The sequence below is a fragment of the Trachypithecus francoisi genome, unplaced genomic scaffold (assembly GCF_009764315.1).
Source record: "Trachypithecus francoisi isolate TF-2019V2 unplaced genomic scaffold, Tfra_2.0 Lachesis_group7, whole genome shotgun sequence".
In the NCBI taxonomy this organism is placed as follows: Eukaryota; Metazoa; Chordata; class Mammalia; order Primates; family Cercopithecidae; genus Trachypithecus; species Trachypithecus francoisi.
Genome location: NW_022681472.1, coordinates 78,427,869 through 78,445,138, shown reverse-complemented (window position 1 = coordinate 78,445,138; position 17,270 = coordinate 78,427,869). Strand labels below are relative to the sequence as shown.

General features: G+C 45.5%; 1 protein-coding gene across 1 annotated transcript in view; it reads left to right on the top strand.

Annotated features, from left to right (window-relative positions):
- Positions 1-17,270, top strand: part of FBXO32 (F-box protein 32) — a 43,611-nt gene that overhangs the window by 18,362 nt on the left and 7,979 nt on the right. The window contains exons 5-7 of the mRNA XM_033203740.1: positions 8,813-8,906; positions 9,758-9,942; positions 16,544-16,726. Of these exons, the coding sequence (XP_033059631.1) occupies positions 8,813-8,906; positions 9,758-9,942; positions 16,544-16,726 (462 nt within the window). The remainder of the gene's footprint in view (positions 1-8,812; positions 8,907-9,757; positions 9,943-16,543; positions 16,727-17,270) is intronic.

Here is a 17,270-nt window from a genome sequence, read left to right as displayed (position 1 = left end):
CTGGGACTCAGAATCTGAAGGCCTCATGAGTCCAGTCAAGGAAGAAGTCTCCGATGGCAGGAAGTGGGAATTGACAGCATCCTCCTGCTAGGTCTCCATATGCAGCAAATTGCTTCAAATGAATGCTTTTGAATCCATTGGGCCCAAACACCTAGTGTTGCCATAGCCACTTGAGAATCATGTCAGACCTGGCCCCTGCTTGTCAGGTGCTTCTGGGCTACTCTGGGGGGGGACAAAGTTAACTATTCAAATGGCAAATTGAATTAACACAGTCTGGGAGCCTTGGAGATGGCTTCTTGAAAGAGGTAGAACCTGAAATTCTCCTTCCTTGAGGGATGGCCAGGATTTGGCCAGATGGAAAGGCAAGTGGAAGGCTTTGCAGAGACAAGCGATGTAAGCAGAACCTAGAAATGGGAAGGAACGAACGTGAAGGGGAATGATTTTGGGTCGGGGCCAATAGCAATGTGACATTCAGCCTATAGAACTATAGGGCAGAGGTGAGGGTTGCTGGAATACATGGGAGCTCAGTTTAAGGAAGATCACCTAGCCAAATGTCACTGTTCAGATGGATGCAATGGGGAATCAACTGCCATTGTCAATTCAAAAGTAACCAGGGCCAGGTGTGGTGGCTCACACCTGTAATCCCGACACTTTGGGAGACTGAGGCGGGTGGATCACTTGAGGTGAGGAGTTTGAGACCAGCCTAGCCAACATGGTGAAACGCCATCTCTATTAAAAATACAAAAATCAGCCGGACATAGTGGCAAGTACCTGTAGTCCCAGCTACTCAGAAGGCTGAGGCAGGAGAATTATTTGAACCTGAAAGGGGGAGGTTGCAGTGAGCCAGTTCACACCACTGCACTCCAGCCTGGGCAGCAGAGTGAGACTCCGTCTCAAAAGAAAGAAAAGTAACCGGGATGGGTGAAAGATGAAGAGGCAAGTCTCTCTCTGCTGAGAATACAATTAATGCATGTAAACTTGGCTCTCCTTATTATTTTAACTCCCTCTGTTAAAAGAGACCTGTTTCACTTGCAAATAATATTTATCCAATCTTGACATGCCTGCAGATTATTAATGTCACTGAAATTTTTTTCTCTTTCAACCTGTCAGTGTTCAAGCTCAAAGTCAGAACAAAACTTTCCAGGTTTTTTATCTGTGTTATTCACTGAGTAAATAAGGGTCTTGGAAGTACCCAGCACTCAGAGCAGGGAGAGGCACTGCCTAGTCTAACTGAAGGTTTATTATAGAAGACGCCACCTTCCTATAGATGGGCACCCAACTTGGGTATTGAGCATGTGAGGCATGGCAAGGCTGCTTGAGGCTGGGCCTCGTTTCTGCCTTTGATAACTCTGGCAGATTTTCCAATCAGACATATACTTCATACTGTAGCACCCCACTTGTATACAAGATAAGGAATTTGGGGATAAATTGTGTTCTTATTCTTAACAATTCTGTATGAGAATGATAGAGTAGGCCGGGCGCGGTGGCTGAAGCCTGTAATCCCAGCACTTTGGGAGGCCGAGACGGGCGGATCATGAGGTCAGGAGATCAAAACCATCCTGGCTAACACGGTGAAACCCTGTCTCTACTTAAAAAAAAAAATACAAAAAACTAGCCGGGCGAGGTGGCAGGCGCCTGTAGTCCCAGCTACTCCAGAGGCTGAGGCAGGAGAATGGCGTGAACCCGGGAGGCGGAGCTTGCAGTGAGCTGAGATCCAGCCACTGCACTCCAGCCCTGGCGACAGAACGAGACTCCATCTCAAAAAAAAAAAAAAAAGAGAATGATAGAGTGTACTTAGGCAAGAGCCTTGTGGTTTTGTCCTTTTAAACTAACAGGTAGAAGAAGCTGCTATTTTTGTTGATGCTTCTGAAAGCCCAAGTGTTTACTGTCCCTCCAGATCTCAGGCTGCTTGCCCTTCTGGAAAGCGTTTGAGATACGTTTGCATTATAAGTAATTTACTCCTAGGCCCATGCCACTCCTGGGGCATCAGTCTGAACCAGTCCCCATACAGATATCAGCCTGACCAGCCAGATGATCCGCCATTGACCTTGATATGTCATTTGGCCATCATGAGCCGCCTCACCTGTAGTATGAGGAAATTTGGGTAAACTGTTTCCTAGGTCCCTTCCAGCTACAACACTCTTTGATTCAAAAAGACAAATGTATGTTTAAAAAAAACACTATTTGTTGAGAGCTTACCATGTACCAGGCTGGGGGTAGAGTGGGAAACAGGACAACACTTGCTGTCTTTAAGGTTCCATCCTAATTAGCCCATCAGCAAGTAAGTGAGCAAGACCAATTCAGATGTACATAAATGGAACAATGAAACCATAGTAAGGTGAAGATGGCAACAGGGAGGCTTTCACATAAGATGGCCAGGAAGGGGTCCTCTGAGCCCGGGGCAGGCCACATTTGGAGTGAGACCTGAGGGATGGGATGGAGCCGAGCATGTAAAGATGTGGCAGAGGCAAAGGCCCAGAGGTGAGAATAAGCTTGACCTATTCAAGAGACAAATAACCTGTGTAGCCAGAGCAGAATGAAATTGTGCAAAACTAGGCTGGAAAAGGAGTAGAAACCAGATCAGGGAGAACCTTGCCAGTCATGGTAAGGAGCTTGAGTTTTTTCCTAAGTGCGAGGAGAAGCCATTTGAGGATTTTAAGCAAAGAAGTAATGTGAACTGATGGATTTTTAAAACTATGAATGCTATGCTAAAATAAACTGTAGGGAAGAAGACGTAAGAAGCCTGCTCTTGACACGAGTGTAGTGAGATAAGAGGGAAATCTCTCTTCTGCCCATTCATCTTGCACACACCACTTCAAACTCTGGTTCATATCCTCTCTGAGATTTGCTAGACGATATTGCTTGCAACTAGATTTGTCTCCTGTTCATTGCCTCCAGAACTAGCATGAGCCAAAGCTGAAGGGCAGGATGTGGTTTCAGCATGCGGTGACCACCATCCCTCCCTCCAGTAGCTCAGAGCCATTCCTGGTACTGCACAGCTCGTCACTGCAGATCATGCCGGATGCTCAGAGTGCCCACACGATAATGACACCATGGAATTCCAGAGGAGCCGAGAAGCCTCCTCCTCCTTCCCCTTCCCTCCCCCTGCCTCTTTTTAAACATAGCCACAAATTACTGGCACCTGGGCTAAAATTTGCCCAGTCAAAAACAAGCAGCCACTTCCAAACAAGACATTTTCCTCTGTTCTCTTTTTCTCTTGTGGCTAGGGCCAAAGAATCCATTGGCTAAGTCATCTTGGTACACAGATTGCTAGATACAAACCTACTTTCCTAGGCACACAGCTCTCTTAACACAAATAAAATCGATAAATTTGGGCTGTGCGCGATGGCTCACGCATGTAGTCCCAACACTGTGGGAGGCCAAAGTAGGTGGATTACCTGAGGTCAGGAGTTCAGGACCAGCCTGGCCAACATGGCGAAACTCAATCTCTACTAAAAATATAAAAAGTATCCAGGTGTGGTGGCGAGCACCTGTAATCCCAGCTACTCAGAAGGCTGAGGCAGGAGAATCATTTGAACCCGGGAGGTGGAGGTTGCAGTGAGCTGAGATTGCACCATTACACTCCAGCCTGGGCAACAGAGCGAGACTCTGTCTCAAAAATAAAAAAATAATTTAAAAGTCGGTAAATTCTGCTCTCTTCACTACTAGTTCCATACATCACTACCTAGTAGCTCTGGGCCTATAGAGTGATGCTGATGCAGAAAGTAGACCCTGTGGTTTACCTAAAGCAGTTGCCTCATCCTAAATGTGCTGTTAGCACTTTCTGGGCATTATAGCGCCCTTAATATTAAAAGTTGATTACCAGTCACAGCATAATATTATATAAAATTTCTAGACTCTGTTTCCCCAAAACACAACAATAAATGGTATTGCTCCCATTTTTGAAGTAAAATTTGGCCATCCATGCAAATTGATTGGCCTTGACAAACTGAAGTCCTAAAACTGTCAGAATATATGTTCTGCCAGGCACAGTGGCTCATGCCTGCAATCCCAGCACTTTGCGAGGCTGAAACAGGAGGATCACTTGATCCCACAAGTTCAAGGCCAGCCTGGGTAACATAGGAAGACCCTGTCTCTACAAATAGAAATAAAAAACTTAGCCAGGCATAGTGATGTGCCCCTGTGGTCCCAGCTACTTGGGAGGCTGAGGTGGGAAGATAACTTGAGCCTCAGAGGTCAAGGCTGCAGTGAGCCATGACTGTGCCACTGCACTCCAGCCTAGGTGACAGAGTGAGGCTGTCTCAATTAAAAAAAAAGAAAATGTGTCCTCTGTTAGACATATCTGGGCTCAAGTCCTGGCTCCACCATTTCCTACTGCTAGTATGGCTTTAGGTGAGTGCTTCTCTGAGCCTCAATATCCTCATTGGTTAAATGGAGAACCTACCTCATTGGGTTGTTGTTAAAGATAAACAAGATTACACATGTGTAGTGCTTAGCGCAGTTGCTGACACATAGTAAGCACCCTATTGTTACTGTTATTGTTAGCAAAATAAGACTCCATGGTAGAAAAACCATGCAAGTCATAAAATGTATCAGCATTAACTTTTATCAACAGATAGGGTGCTATTAAATGTATCACCAACATAGTAAAATGATAGAAAGGAATATTACACTGTGAAAGCATTTATGCATTTGTTTGACAACAGGTACAACTGAAATACAAATATGCATTTGTTTGACAACAGGTACAATTGAAGCAATTCCGAAGGTCTTTAAATGGGTTGTATTTGCCCTATTAACTCAGTATTTCCTGACTGGCAATAATTTTACTTGGTAATGCTCTGTATTATGGTAAAAGCTAATGATAATAATTTATCGAGTATATTCTTTGTACCAAGCACAGTTATGAATGCTATGTGAACACATTTAATCTTCACTGCAACTTTGAAGTAGGTACTATTACTGTGCATATTTTGCAGGTGGGAAAACTGAGGCAGACAGTTTGCCTCTGGAGCCCTCACTCTTAAACTCTATGATATATACCAGAAACTATGATACAGCCCAGGTGCCAAATCTGGCCCTCCACCTGATTTGTAAATAAAGCTTTATTGGAACACACCCATGCCCACTCATTGACACATTGTCTATAGCCATTTCTGTGCTATAGCTTCAGGGTGGAGTAGTTGCTCTGGAGACCACGTGGCCCACAAACCTTAAAACACCTACTGTTTAGCACTTTACGGAAAAAGTTTTCCAACCCCTGATGTCAACTTTAAACTTCACAAAAAGACTGGAGTTTAAAAAGGAAAGAAAGAATACCTTATAATAAAAATGCCTTAGGTTTGGTATTTACTGTGGATTTGTACATATTTATCTCACTTAATTCTCATAGCAATCCTGTGAAGTAAGTAGTCTTTTTATTTCCATTTTAGAAATGAAGAATCAGGAGTTCAGAGGGATTAAATGACTTACACTGTAGGCTGGAGAGCAAACTCCATGAGTCTAGGGATCATGTGTCTTCGTCGTCATGTCCCTGTCACCTACCACGATGCTAGCACAGGGTGGACACTCAGAAAATACTTGCTAAATGAATGACAGTTACAAAGGTCACCCAGCTAGAGAATCCAGGTCTTCTCCTATTCCAGTGTTCTTTCTCCTGACTCCACAACTTTCTGACAGTTAAAAAAAGGTTGGGAGGGACTTTCCCTTGAGATAGGATGAAGCCCAGAATGGTTAACATGTCATTATGCTGTCAGTTGACAAGTTTTTGCTGCTATATTCCTCCTTCTCCTTAGTCAGAGAAGATAATCAGACCAAAAGGCAGTTCGTTTCTCCTCCAATGCACAGTCATGGTGTTGAGAGTTTACTTGTCCTTGTGATTGGTGCATATTTTGACAAGATTAAAACTGACACCCTCATGAGATGGTAGTCACATGGAATCTGGGTTTTGGATGGATTTCAGGCAGTGCTCTGGCTGCCTTCCTCCCAACCCCTTGCCCCACCTCCTACCCAGTGATGAGTCACAGTGCACAGCCGATTGCCCTTCAAGAGCTGACCCAAGGCTTTTGTTTTCTTTCATCTGCTTCATGCTGGTCATGTGAGGATCAGGGTATTATTAGACCATCATCTTGGGCTTCTAAATCTTGCTGTTGGTCAGGGAGATACATGAAAGGTTTAGTCAGTCTGTTTGTGCCATTTTCACTCCTCTCTTGACTGTCACATGCTGGTTGGTGGCAAAGCTAAACCACAGAATTCAGTGTGGTCACCGCCCATGGCCATGGTTTCTACTGGTGTTTTGATTTCCTGCCTCTTTTAGCAGACACTCAGTGAGCTCCTGACTTCAGACTAGATCACCAGTACTGATTGTAACAAACTACCTCCTCCTCCAGTCAGCTGGCCTCATCTCTCCCTGCGTGTGGAAAAGATACAGAAGCAGGGAGAAAAAGGAGTTTGGATTGGGGTGGGTTTTTTTATATGTGAAGTAAAATTACATTCAGGAAATTAAAAATCTGTGTGTGGTTTAACAGGCTCCTAAAGGACTCCAGAGGGACAAAAATTTTACACAAATGCTGTGGAAGCAGAGGTGCTCTGAATTGCCTAGGCTGTTGATCCAAAAGTTTCCATTCTCCTCTGCAACCCAATCTTTCAAATTTCGTTTTGCTTCTTCCCTTGGCCTTGATTCCAGCACCCACCAGAGTGTCATACTCAGTGTTTATTGACCTGAAATGAAGTCGGGCTGAAACCTAGCCAGGAGGTGAAATTCTCTTCAAGAGTTTCCTAACAGCGAAGATTCTAGCTTCAATGTAAAGGAGGGGTCTCGGTTCTCTATGTCTAGTCTACTGAGTCTCAGGCTACTTATTACCCCAATTACTTTTGCACCAGCCTAATAGTTTTCACTGGGGGCCTGGTGGGTTCTCATGAAGTTAATTACTTTCACTTTATATCAACCTCTTTTGTTTGTTAACCCTTTGAATGCATGTGTTCTTTTATTTTCCTGTGTTGAGAAGGACTCTGCTGAGTCCTCACTGGTTGTGGAGTGGCTCATAAGGTGGGTCTCTTGGGCCTCACTTTGCTCATCTGTTAAGTGGATTGAACTAGATGGTCTCTTAAAATTCCTTCCGGTCTAAAGTTTCATTTTTCAACAATAGGATCTTTATTTTTTATTTTTTATTTTTTTGTTTTTTAAGATGGAGCCTTGCTCTGTTCCCCAGGTGGGAGTGCAATGGCACAATCTCGGCTCACTGCAACCTCTGCCTCCTGGCTTCAAGCAATTCTCCTGCCTCAGCCTCCTGAGTAGCTGGGAGTACAGGCATGTGCCAGCATGCCCAGCTAATTTTTTGTATTTTTAGTAGAGATGGGGTTTCACCATGTTAGCCAGGCTGGTCCTGAACTCCTGACCTCAAGTGATTCACCTGCTTTAGCCTCCCAAAGTACTGGGATTACAGGCATGAGCCACTGCACCCTGTCTGTATTTGTTTTTTAATCTTGCCACATCGGTAAAGAATTTTGCTATAGAAGGAAAAAAAGATTGGACTAAGTATGCACTAACCTCAGTTATTATCTTCATTTATTTTTGTCTGGCAATTATGGGGTGGTAGGAATGGGACATACTTTTTCATACATACACTGGCTGGGCTTGGTGGCTCATGCCCGTAATCCCAGCATTTGGGGAGGCCAAGGCGGTTGGATCACCTGAGGTCAGGAGTTTGAGAGCAGCCTGTCCAACATAGCAAAACCCTGTCTCCACTAAAAATACAAAAAAAAAGAAAGAAAAGAAAGAAAATTAGCCAGGCATGGTGGCGGGCATCTGTAATCCCAGCCACTCCGGAGGCTGGGGCAAGAGAATCACTTGAACCCGGGAGGTAGAGGTTGCAGTAAGCTGAGATTGCACCATTTCACTCCAGTCTGGGCAACAAAGCAAGACTCCATCTCAAAAAAAAAAAAAAAAAACGCTCTGTTTAGCACTGAATTAGTGCCAGGCACTTGCTGAGGGCTTTATGTGCATTCTCCTATTATCACTCACAACAACCTTGTATTATTGACTCTACCTTGTATTAAAGGTATTAAATACTCAAAACCTTGTATTAAAGACTCTAAGTATTTCTAGTATAGGTGAACAGACTGGGTGGGGCACCAAGAAATATAGTAACTTGCCCATCATCACGGAGCTAATACATGGTCAAATCAAGACTTGAATCTAAGGCCAAGAGCTACAAGGATCCAAGTTTTTAGCCACAGTGACATCATATAAAATACATCCCTGCATTTCTCTCTCTTCCTGTGATTGGCATCTTTCTACAGAAATTTAAGTGCGATGAAAGAGTCTCGTTAATAGACATGTTTACTGAACACTGCAGAAGCAGGAGGTATCAGGATAAGACTCTCCACTTCCATGGAAAGTGCACGTGGCTGCTGAACATGGGCTTTAGGTGCCTTGTGAGCAGTCAGTGCCAATAAGGAAGAAGTTCAAGCGGGGGCAGGAGAATTCCCCTGGGGAGGTGATTCTGCAGAACTCAGCCATTCACAGGTCATGGGAGCTTTTGTTCCCTTCAGGATACGTCAGCTTCACTTGCTGAAGTAGGACAAGTAGAATGAATTAGCCCTGGCGGAAGCCAAAATTCTTTATATTTAAAAGAAGAAAAGCAATTAAATACTCAGCCCAATCCTGGGTTTTGAATTACCCCATTTATCTTTCACTCTGAGCATCTGCTTTTTATTGCATTGTGGCCCTGCCTGCCATTTATCTCTCCCTGTCAGTCTGTATCCACGTGTCATGGGACTCAAAAGTGAAGATTAGAGGAGAAAAATATCTCTGTATTCTAAGCCTAGCAACTTCTATTTTTATCCTCAGCTGTTGGAGCTGATAGCAAAGTCACAGCTCACATCCCTGAGTGGCATCGCCCAAAAGAACTTCATGAATATTTTGGAAAAAGTGGTACTGAAAGGTGAGCCTTCTGTCACTCTCTCGCCCCTTTTAATAGGCATGGAAGTGAGCAGATGGATTTTCCAATAGAGTGGACATGTCATTAGATTTAAAGATGTGTGAATGGATGAAATGAACAACTCCAGCTACATTTCAGAGGCACTAAATTCCAGTTCAGAAGGGGGTGCAGCGCATCCTCATGGCAAAGGGTGAGACTGTCGCCCTCCTGTCCTTTATTTGGGACCATCTACTTGCCCGACTAAAAGCCTCGTAGGCTTCTCAGTGTAGACACAGGTCCCAACACTGGCTCCCGAGCCTCCGGGTCCCAAATTCCTAGAAAATCGACACGTATACAAAGTCAGAATAGATTCATAGACTATTCGAGCTAGAAGGAACCTTAGGTCTCTGGTTCACCTGACTCATTATACACATGGAGAAACTGAGGCCCATGAGGAGAAGTGATTTGTCTATAATCACACAGAATCAGCCAGACAGGATTAGAACCCAGGCTCCAAACCCCTGAAACCATGCTCCTTCCACTGACTGTCCTAAAGGGGGGTCACTTCTGGGCAAAAGGAGTGGCTCTCTGATCAGCTGAGCCATGGCTGCTGGGAGAACAATGAAGAGAAAGAGGCTTTATAGAAAATGAGAGGGAAGAGAACAGAGGGACCTAGATAATGGAAACTCTACCTTTTGACCTCAAGTACAAAAGCTTGGCCAACCGTACAGTAAACACCCGTGAGGAAGAAAACCATATCCCCAGAGGCAGTGCCTGGGTAACATGACTGGAATAGAGACAGAGAAAAGCTCATGTATAAAATACAGGATGTTCCAGTATCATAACTTTGATTATTTTTTTCTTCCCTACTCAAGTCCTTGAAGATCAGCAAAACATCAGACTCATAAGGGAACTACTCCAGACCCTCTACACGTCCTTATGTACACTGGTCCAAAGAGTCGGCAAGTCCGTGCTGGTCGGGAACATTAACATGTGGGTGTATCGGATGGAGACGATTCTCCACTGGCAGCAGCAGCTGAACAACATTCAGATCACCAGGGTAAGCGGGAGGCCCAGCCTCCTCCCAGCAGTGGGTCCCTCCACGGAGACACTGAACAGCCTCGCCAAGACTTTGAATTCACTCCCGGGACAGAAGAGTCTGGTCTTTTCTGATCTGCTGCTTTGTCCTGGTACTGAGGGCGGGCTGGGGGACCTCCTGATAAAGGGAGGTGGGAAGAAAAACTTGGCGAAACGGGATCAAAGTACATGAAAGATGGCAGCCTGGTGAACGACCGTGGGAACGCTGGAAACTGGGCTTTTGGGGAGAAGCAGCCCCGCTGCTGAAATCTTGAGCGGGGTTCAGAGATATCTCTTTGCTCATATCCTCATAAAGGATGAGTTGTTTGCCGCTTTAGGTTGCTGTCTTGAATATAACAGAGCTGGGAAGGCTTAGAGAACTGGTACCAGCCTTTTAAAATCCTACTTGTGATGACTGGTAGTTATGACAAAGGAAGCCTTTGATTAAAGTCTGTGAGCTTACATGTGGGAAAATGATGAGCAATTTTCAAAGCAAAAAGGAAAAGCCTTCTGTTACCAATGAGGTTTGGCGATCTATAGCAGTTGTTCCTTTTGGCTTTCACAACCTAGCTTGGCCCTCAGCTCTTGTCTCCCTAATAGTGAGCAGGAGGACCAAGGCACAAAAAAAAAAAAAAAGGAGGAAGATGCTGGTGCAATCTCTTAGGACTCACTAATGGACAGACACACTCAGGCGGCTCATGTAGCACTTTGCTTACTTATCTCATCACAGACTGTAACTGGCTTAAGTGGTTTCCGGGACCCACACTGATAAAGTTTGAGGTTGCCTCATATCAGGAGAAGGTAGCAGGAAGAAATCCTTTGACTGCTTTTAAATAACTCTTTTACTAGATGAAGTTTTTAGAATGCATGTTCATGACTTTACTGGTAATTACCTCTCTGTCCCTTCGCTTTTTAAGCTGTGAAACAGAATCATTCGAAGGCTCAGAGTTACGTGACTTCCTTAGAGTCACGTAGGTTACAACACCTACACGCTGCTCCCACAGACACACACACAGAGCAGAGCACAGATGCGAGTCATCTTTCAGAAATCATCTCACGTATTTGATTTGTTTAAGAGAATGTACATATTTATTATGAACATTTACCTGATTGATTCCAATAATTTACCCCATTCCTACATCTCAAGTGTAGGCACATAGTCTGACCATGTGAACGTGAGACCCAAGTTCCCAGCTTCTCTCTCACAGAAAACCCACATACACGTTCTCCCTGGTTTCTGGCATTCTCTATGGCCTGGACTGACTGACTAGGATTTTTCTAAGACCAAGAGAGAACTGCCAAGCCAGTGATATAAACAAGCGGGTCCCATGTGTCCCAAGGGCACTTCCCTTCAGCAACTTCAGAACACCCATTTAGATAGTCACAGTTGGCCAGGTGTGGTGGCTCATGTCTGTAATCCTATCACTTTGGGAGACTGAGGCAGGCAGATCACTTGAGGTCAGGAGATCGAGACCACCCCAGTCAACATGGTGAAACCCCATCTCTACTAAACATACAAAAATTAGCCAGGTGTGGTGGTGCACACCTGTAGTCCCAGCTACTCGGGAGACTGAGGCAGGAGAATCACTTGAACCCGGGAGTTGAAGGTTGCAGTAAGCCGAGATCATGCCACTACTTACCTGGTGACAGCCTGGGTGACACACTGAGACTGCATCTCAAGGAAAAAAAAAAAAAGAAAAACTCTATAGATGGTCACACTTGCCTGGAGCTTGCCTCTGTTCCCTCTGTCCACCTCCAAGGACCCCTCCTGGCCACATCTGCCTGCATACCCTGCACTGCCATAGGCTTACATGCTCAGAAGCCTTCTTAGCTGATCCACCAACACTCTTCGGAGCTAGCTATCGTAACTGTTGTTACCCCTCTTGGAGGGGAGGTGGAGTGGGGACCAGAGATGCCCAGTGACTTTCCAAGCGATTTACAGCAGTTAGGGCCAGAGCTGAGGCCAGAACCCTGGATTCCATATTCCTAAAATGTCAAAGCTTGCTTGACTTTCCAAACGTTTTCAATCCAGCTTTCTTCCAACTATTTATCCAATGATCCAGCTGTTTAAAAAACTCTCTTTGATCCAATGAGATCCCACGAAGAAGAGATCAAACACTGAAGTTCACTCACTATCTCTTCTGCATGTGGAGCTCCAGCCAAGCCAAGTCATTCTCTGTACTCTCCAAGCTTGGCCCTGCCTCAGGGCTTTGAAGCTTGCTGCCTTCTTTGACCATCCAATCTATGGACATCACCATCATATCCCCTTCCTCTGAGCAGTTATGATCTGAAATTGTCTATAATGTGTGTGTACTTTTCTGTCTCTGTTCACTGGCTTATAAACTCCACAAAGAAAGGACATTACCCATCTATTCCCTGTTCCTGACACAGAGCAGGAGACAGCCAGTAAATCTGAGTTGAATGAATGAATGGTTGAAAGGGAGTCTCCTCCCATTGCCTGCCTGAGTACTCGTTCAGTGTTCAAAAGAACACAGTTGGAAAACATGGCCCTGTATTATGAATGATGATGATAATTTACCAGCTGCAGGATTTCTTATTTTGAGACAGGGTCTCTGTCGCCCAGGCTGGAGTACAGTGGCGCGATCTCTGCTGCTCACTACAGCCTCCACCTCCTGGGTTCAGGCGATTCTCCCACCTTAGACTTTCCAGTAGCTAGGATTACAGGCATGCACCACCATGCCCGGCTAATTTTTGTATTTTTTGGTAGAGACAGGGTTTCACCATGTTGGCCAGGCTGGTCTCGAACTCCTGACCTCAAGTGATCTGCCTACCTCAGCCTCCCAAAGTGCTGGGATTACAGGCATGAACCACCACGCCCGGCCCCAACTGCAGGATTTGAGGCACGTTATTCAGTCTCTCCATGCCTCACTTTCCTCGTTTGGAAAATAGTTGCAGTAGTGTCAACTCATAGCCATGGTGTGAGATTTAATAAGTTAATATATAGAAAGCAAATGGCACAGTGCCTAATGCACAGTAAATATTGTAAACATGCCAGCTGTTATTATTAAGGGCTGGCTCTGTGCAGGCCCTCTTCTAAGTCCTTTACATGTATTGATTAACTCACCTAGTGAAGAATTGTAAGTAGGAGTCCTCACAGTGGCTAGCATTTTTTGGGCACTACACTGAGTGCTTCTATGCATTATCTCATCCGCCCCACCCAACAACATTGGAGGATAAGCTTTTTCTCGTGTTATAAATGAGAACAATTAGAACAAGTAGTTAAGAATAATTTGGCTGAGGCCTCATGCTCAGTAGGATGTAGCACAAGAACTGAACCCAGGCCTGTCCACAGAGGCTGTGCTTTCAACCACTGTACCTTCCTCCCGCTGTCCTCTGTCCCAACCCTCCTTGGCTTCCTTATGTTGAGAGCTGTACTGGAACCCACAGAGCCTTAAAGGGCTTTTCCTTTTTTGTTTTTGTTTGTTTTGGGTTTTTTTGTTGTTGTTGTTTTTGTTTTTGAGGTGGGTCTTATTCCCATTGCCCAGGCTAGAATGCAGTGGCATGGTCCTAGTCACTTCAGCCTTGGTCTCCCAGGTTCACGTGATTCTCCCACCTCAGCCTCCCAAGTGGCTGGGACTACAGGCACTCACCACCACACCCTGCTAATTTTTGTATTTTTAGTAGGGATAGCGTTTCACCATCTTGCCCAGGCTGGTCTCGAACTTTTGGGCTCAAGCAATCCTCCCGCTTCAGCTTCCCAAAGTACTAGGATGACAGGCGCAAGCCACTGTGCCCAGCCTCCACACAGAAGCTCAGCTCTCTAGGGGAAGGAGAAATTGAGAGAAAGAGAAAAGACTTAATTACTTCAGTCTGGACTGTATTTTAAAACTTACTTTTTTTTAACAGTTTGACCCAGAGAGAAGTACATTATTAGATGCAAATATGAAGTTGACTTTCAGAGTAAATGCTTTCTATTTTGCCAAAATTCTATCATTCTCCTCCCAGCATAAAATCTTGTTTTCCTGTGAAATTTTCATATCTCATTCTATGGAGCCAATTTTTATTGGCAAAATAATATAATAAAGAATGAAGGAAAGAAATTAAGAGAACTGGGTCTTAGGGGGAAAAAATCAAATACAGTGACAGTATGTGGTGGGCAGGGCACTGTTTTGAAGCATGTGAGGAGTGACATAGACCCGAATGGACGTTAGCCAAATGCTTGACTAGAGGAGCGAGAGTGACTAATTTTTCTTTCATACGTTCGAAAGGAGGAGGCATGTAAGCAGTTAACCACTTACCAGGAGGAAGGGCTCAGCGTGGGGTCTGGGCAAGGATTTTGGAAAAGTTCAGGTTTGAAAATTTGACAGAGTGAACTCTGCCAAGTGGACTTTCCTTTAGTAGGAGTTAATGTAATAATTGGCCTGGGAGTTTTAACCAAAAAAGTAGAGGCTTTGAAGTGTTGGAAACGAAAAGAAAATCTCATGGCAGTTTTATGAGCTCATATGATCAGCAGCAGATGAAAAATGATAAATAGGTCTAGGGCCTTCTGCAGTTGGCAGACCTGAAGTTTGCAAACAATTGAGAATTCTGCCCAGCAGCCTGGGGTAGAACCGAGCGGTATAAATGGTCAAGTCATAGATACTTTGAATGAAACAGGAGGCTGAAGTCCTTATACATCTGAGATTGTTGGAGCTGGGAGGGATCCTCAGAGTCTTCTAAGCCATTCATTTTGGACATGGGGAGACTTCCCAGGGGAGCTGGGATCCAGATGTGCTGCCTGTCCATTGGTGTTCCTTCCCTGCACCTCCCATTCTTCTCCGTAGCTCAGCCTTCCCAAGGCCCCTTGCCACTGCTCCCTCCCCACCTCGTGCCTACCCAGCCTTGCTGGGACACAGAGAGAACTGCCCAGACCTAGTGTCTCCTGGAATCCTCCATGTGTTTGGGCTTTGATGTGCTTCATACAGAGTTTGGCTCCTGTAAAAATTTGGGCAGGGAAATTGATACCCATTCTCAGGATATTTTCCCCTGAGCTAAGGGAGGGTTTCTTCATCCTGTATTGTTTTTCCCCTGTGACCTCTCAGAGGTCACAGAACATTGATCTAAAAATGTGAGTAGTCCAAAATCAAGAGCTCACCCAGAACCAGCAGGGGTAGGACAAGGAGCCACAGTCCCAGGTGGTCTATTGACCTATCTGGATGGCAGCATCCTGTTGCTGTTCAAGACACATCAGCAAATACATGTGCAGATTCCCAGGTGCAGATCCTTCCCACAGAGCTTTGTGCTTCCCTCCATGACAGCATTTACTGTCTTATTTTATATTATTTTATGATTATTTGTTTCTGCCTCTGGGTCTCTCACCAGCCTAAAGAGCTTATTGCAGCAACTTCAGCACCAGGCCATAGTAGACACTCAGGAGAGGTGGCTTGTGCTGGGCTGGTCTACAAGGAACATAAAATGAGACCCTGCCTTCAAGGATGTAGATCTGGGCAGGGTATCATAAGCTCATCAAAATTTAAAACAATAAAGGCTTAAATATATTAGTAAGTTCAGTGATGTACCAAAAGCTCTTGAAGAAGCTCACAATTAATTGCCAAGGTATTATCCACAGACCAGCAGTTTTCACAATGTTCCACTGAGGCCTCGGTTAGAATAGAGATGTCTCAAGGGATGGTGGAGCTTGGGCCAAGGGCTTCTGGACCTGCCATTCCCAATGTGCGTGCGTGCACGCGCACACACACACACACACACACACACACACACACCCCAGCACAGAGTCTTTGTGTTGTTTTCTACCTATTTAATTATTTGGGCTTCATTCATTCCACAGGTATTTGTTGAGTGCCTTCTATGTGCTGGGCACTCCTGTAGACACCCAGGACACAGTAGTGAAAAAAGATTAAAATTCCTGCCTTCATAGAGCTTAAGTTCCAGCAAGAATGTTCCTTTCAAAGTTTCTTTTAGAAAAAAAGCTCATGTTGCATGACAAAAAGAAGGATATTGCAAAAAGTGTCTCAAAGAGATCCTAGGAATTCTAGGAAGGTGCAGTGGGTGAGGGAGTCACAAAAACAGAAAAGGCCTTTCAGAGGAAGTAGGTTTGAACTGGATCTGAGCAGGATGACCACGTGGCTGAGCAGAGAGGACTGGGGAGGCGAGGGCATTGAGGTCAGGCTGAGTCAGGTGTGTTTAGGTGCCAGTGAGTAAACCTACTTGGAGGGACCTGAGGTCTGGAGGGCGGCCAGAGAGATGGGACTTGGGGTGGCAGTCTGGGCCACTCCATCCAGGGCAGTGAGGCCTTCAGGAAAGCAGCAAATCTTGTAACTGTGTGAACTGAGTAAAGCACATGCACCATTTGGAAAGTCTTTAAGAGTGAAAGTTTCAAGCTTTGGAAATGTAGGGAGATCCCTCTGGCACCACTCAGCTCAGCCCACTCCACACAGTTCTTTGTGGCTCATGGCCATGGCCTCGTGTCTGCATTTAGGATGGGCAGATTTACTCTGCTTTCGACCTCTTATCAATAAACTGCCTCGAGGGTGGAGGACGGGGACAGCTGCATGCCTAGAAGGTGTGGCCTGGTGAATCGCTGCTCTCTGGCACCCCACCTGTTGTCACCCTTCTCTCTGCAGCCTGCCTTCAAAGGCCTCACCTTCACTGACCTGCCTTTGTGCCTACAACTGAACATCATGCAGAGGCTGAGCGACGGGCGGGACCTGGTCAGCCTGGGCCAGGCGGCCCCGGACCTGCACGTGCTCAGCGAAGACCGGCTGCTGTGGAAGAAACTCTGCCAGTACCACTTCTCCGAGCGGCAGGTCGGCAAGGCCCAGCGGGCTTTCCTCCCACCCTCCTTCTCTGGCCCTCACCCCAAGCTTCCTTGGTGCCCTGCTCAAGCCTGAGGTCTGGATTCGCCCTACTCCAGGTTCCCTGGTTTGACTGAAAAATGACAGTTGAAGGAGTTTTGTGATTTTGTTTTTTGTTTTTTGAGACAGGGTCTTGCTCTATGGCCCAGGCTGGAGTGCAGTGATGCAATCATAGCTCACTGCAACCTCAGCCACTTGGGCTCAAGCGACCCTCCCACCTCAGCCTCCTGAGTAGCTGGGACTACAGGCTCATGCCACAACAACCGGATAATTTTTTTATTATTGTTTTTGTAGAAATAGGGTCTCTCTATGTTGCTCAGGCTGGCCTCAAACTCCTGGCCTCAAGCGGTCCTCCTGCCTCGGCCTCCCCAAAGCACTGGGATTACAGGCATGAGCCCCCATGCCCACCCAGTCTTGAGTTTTTGAATAGAGATGTTGTGTGTGTGTGTTTTTCAGGTAGTTTTTATGAAAAAAATTAAACTTACATTCTTAACCT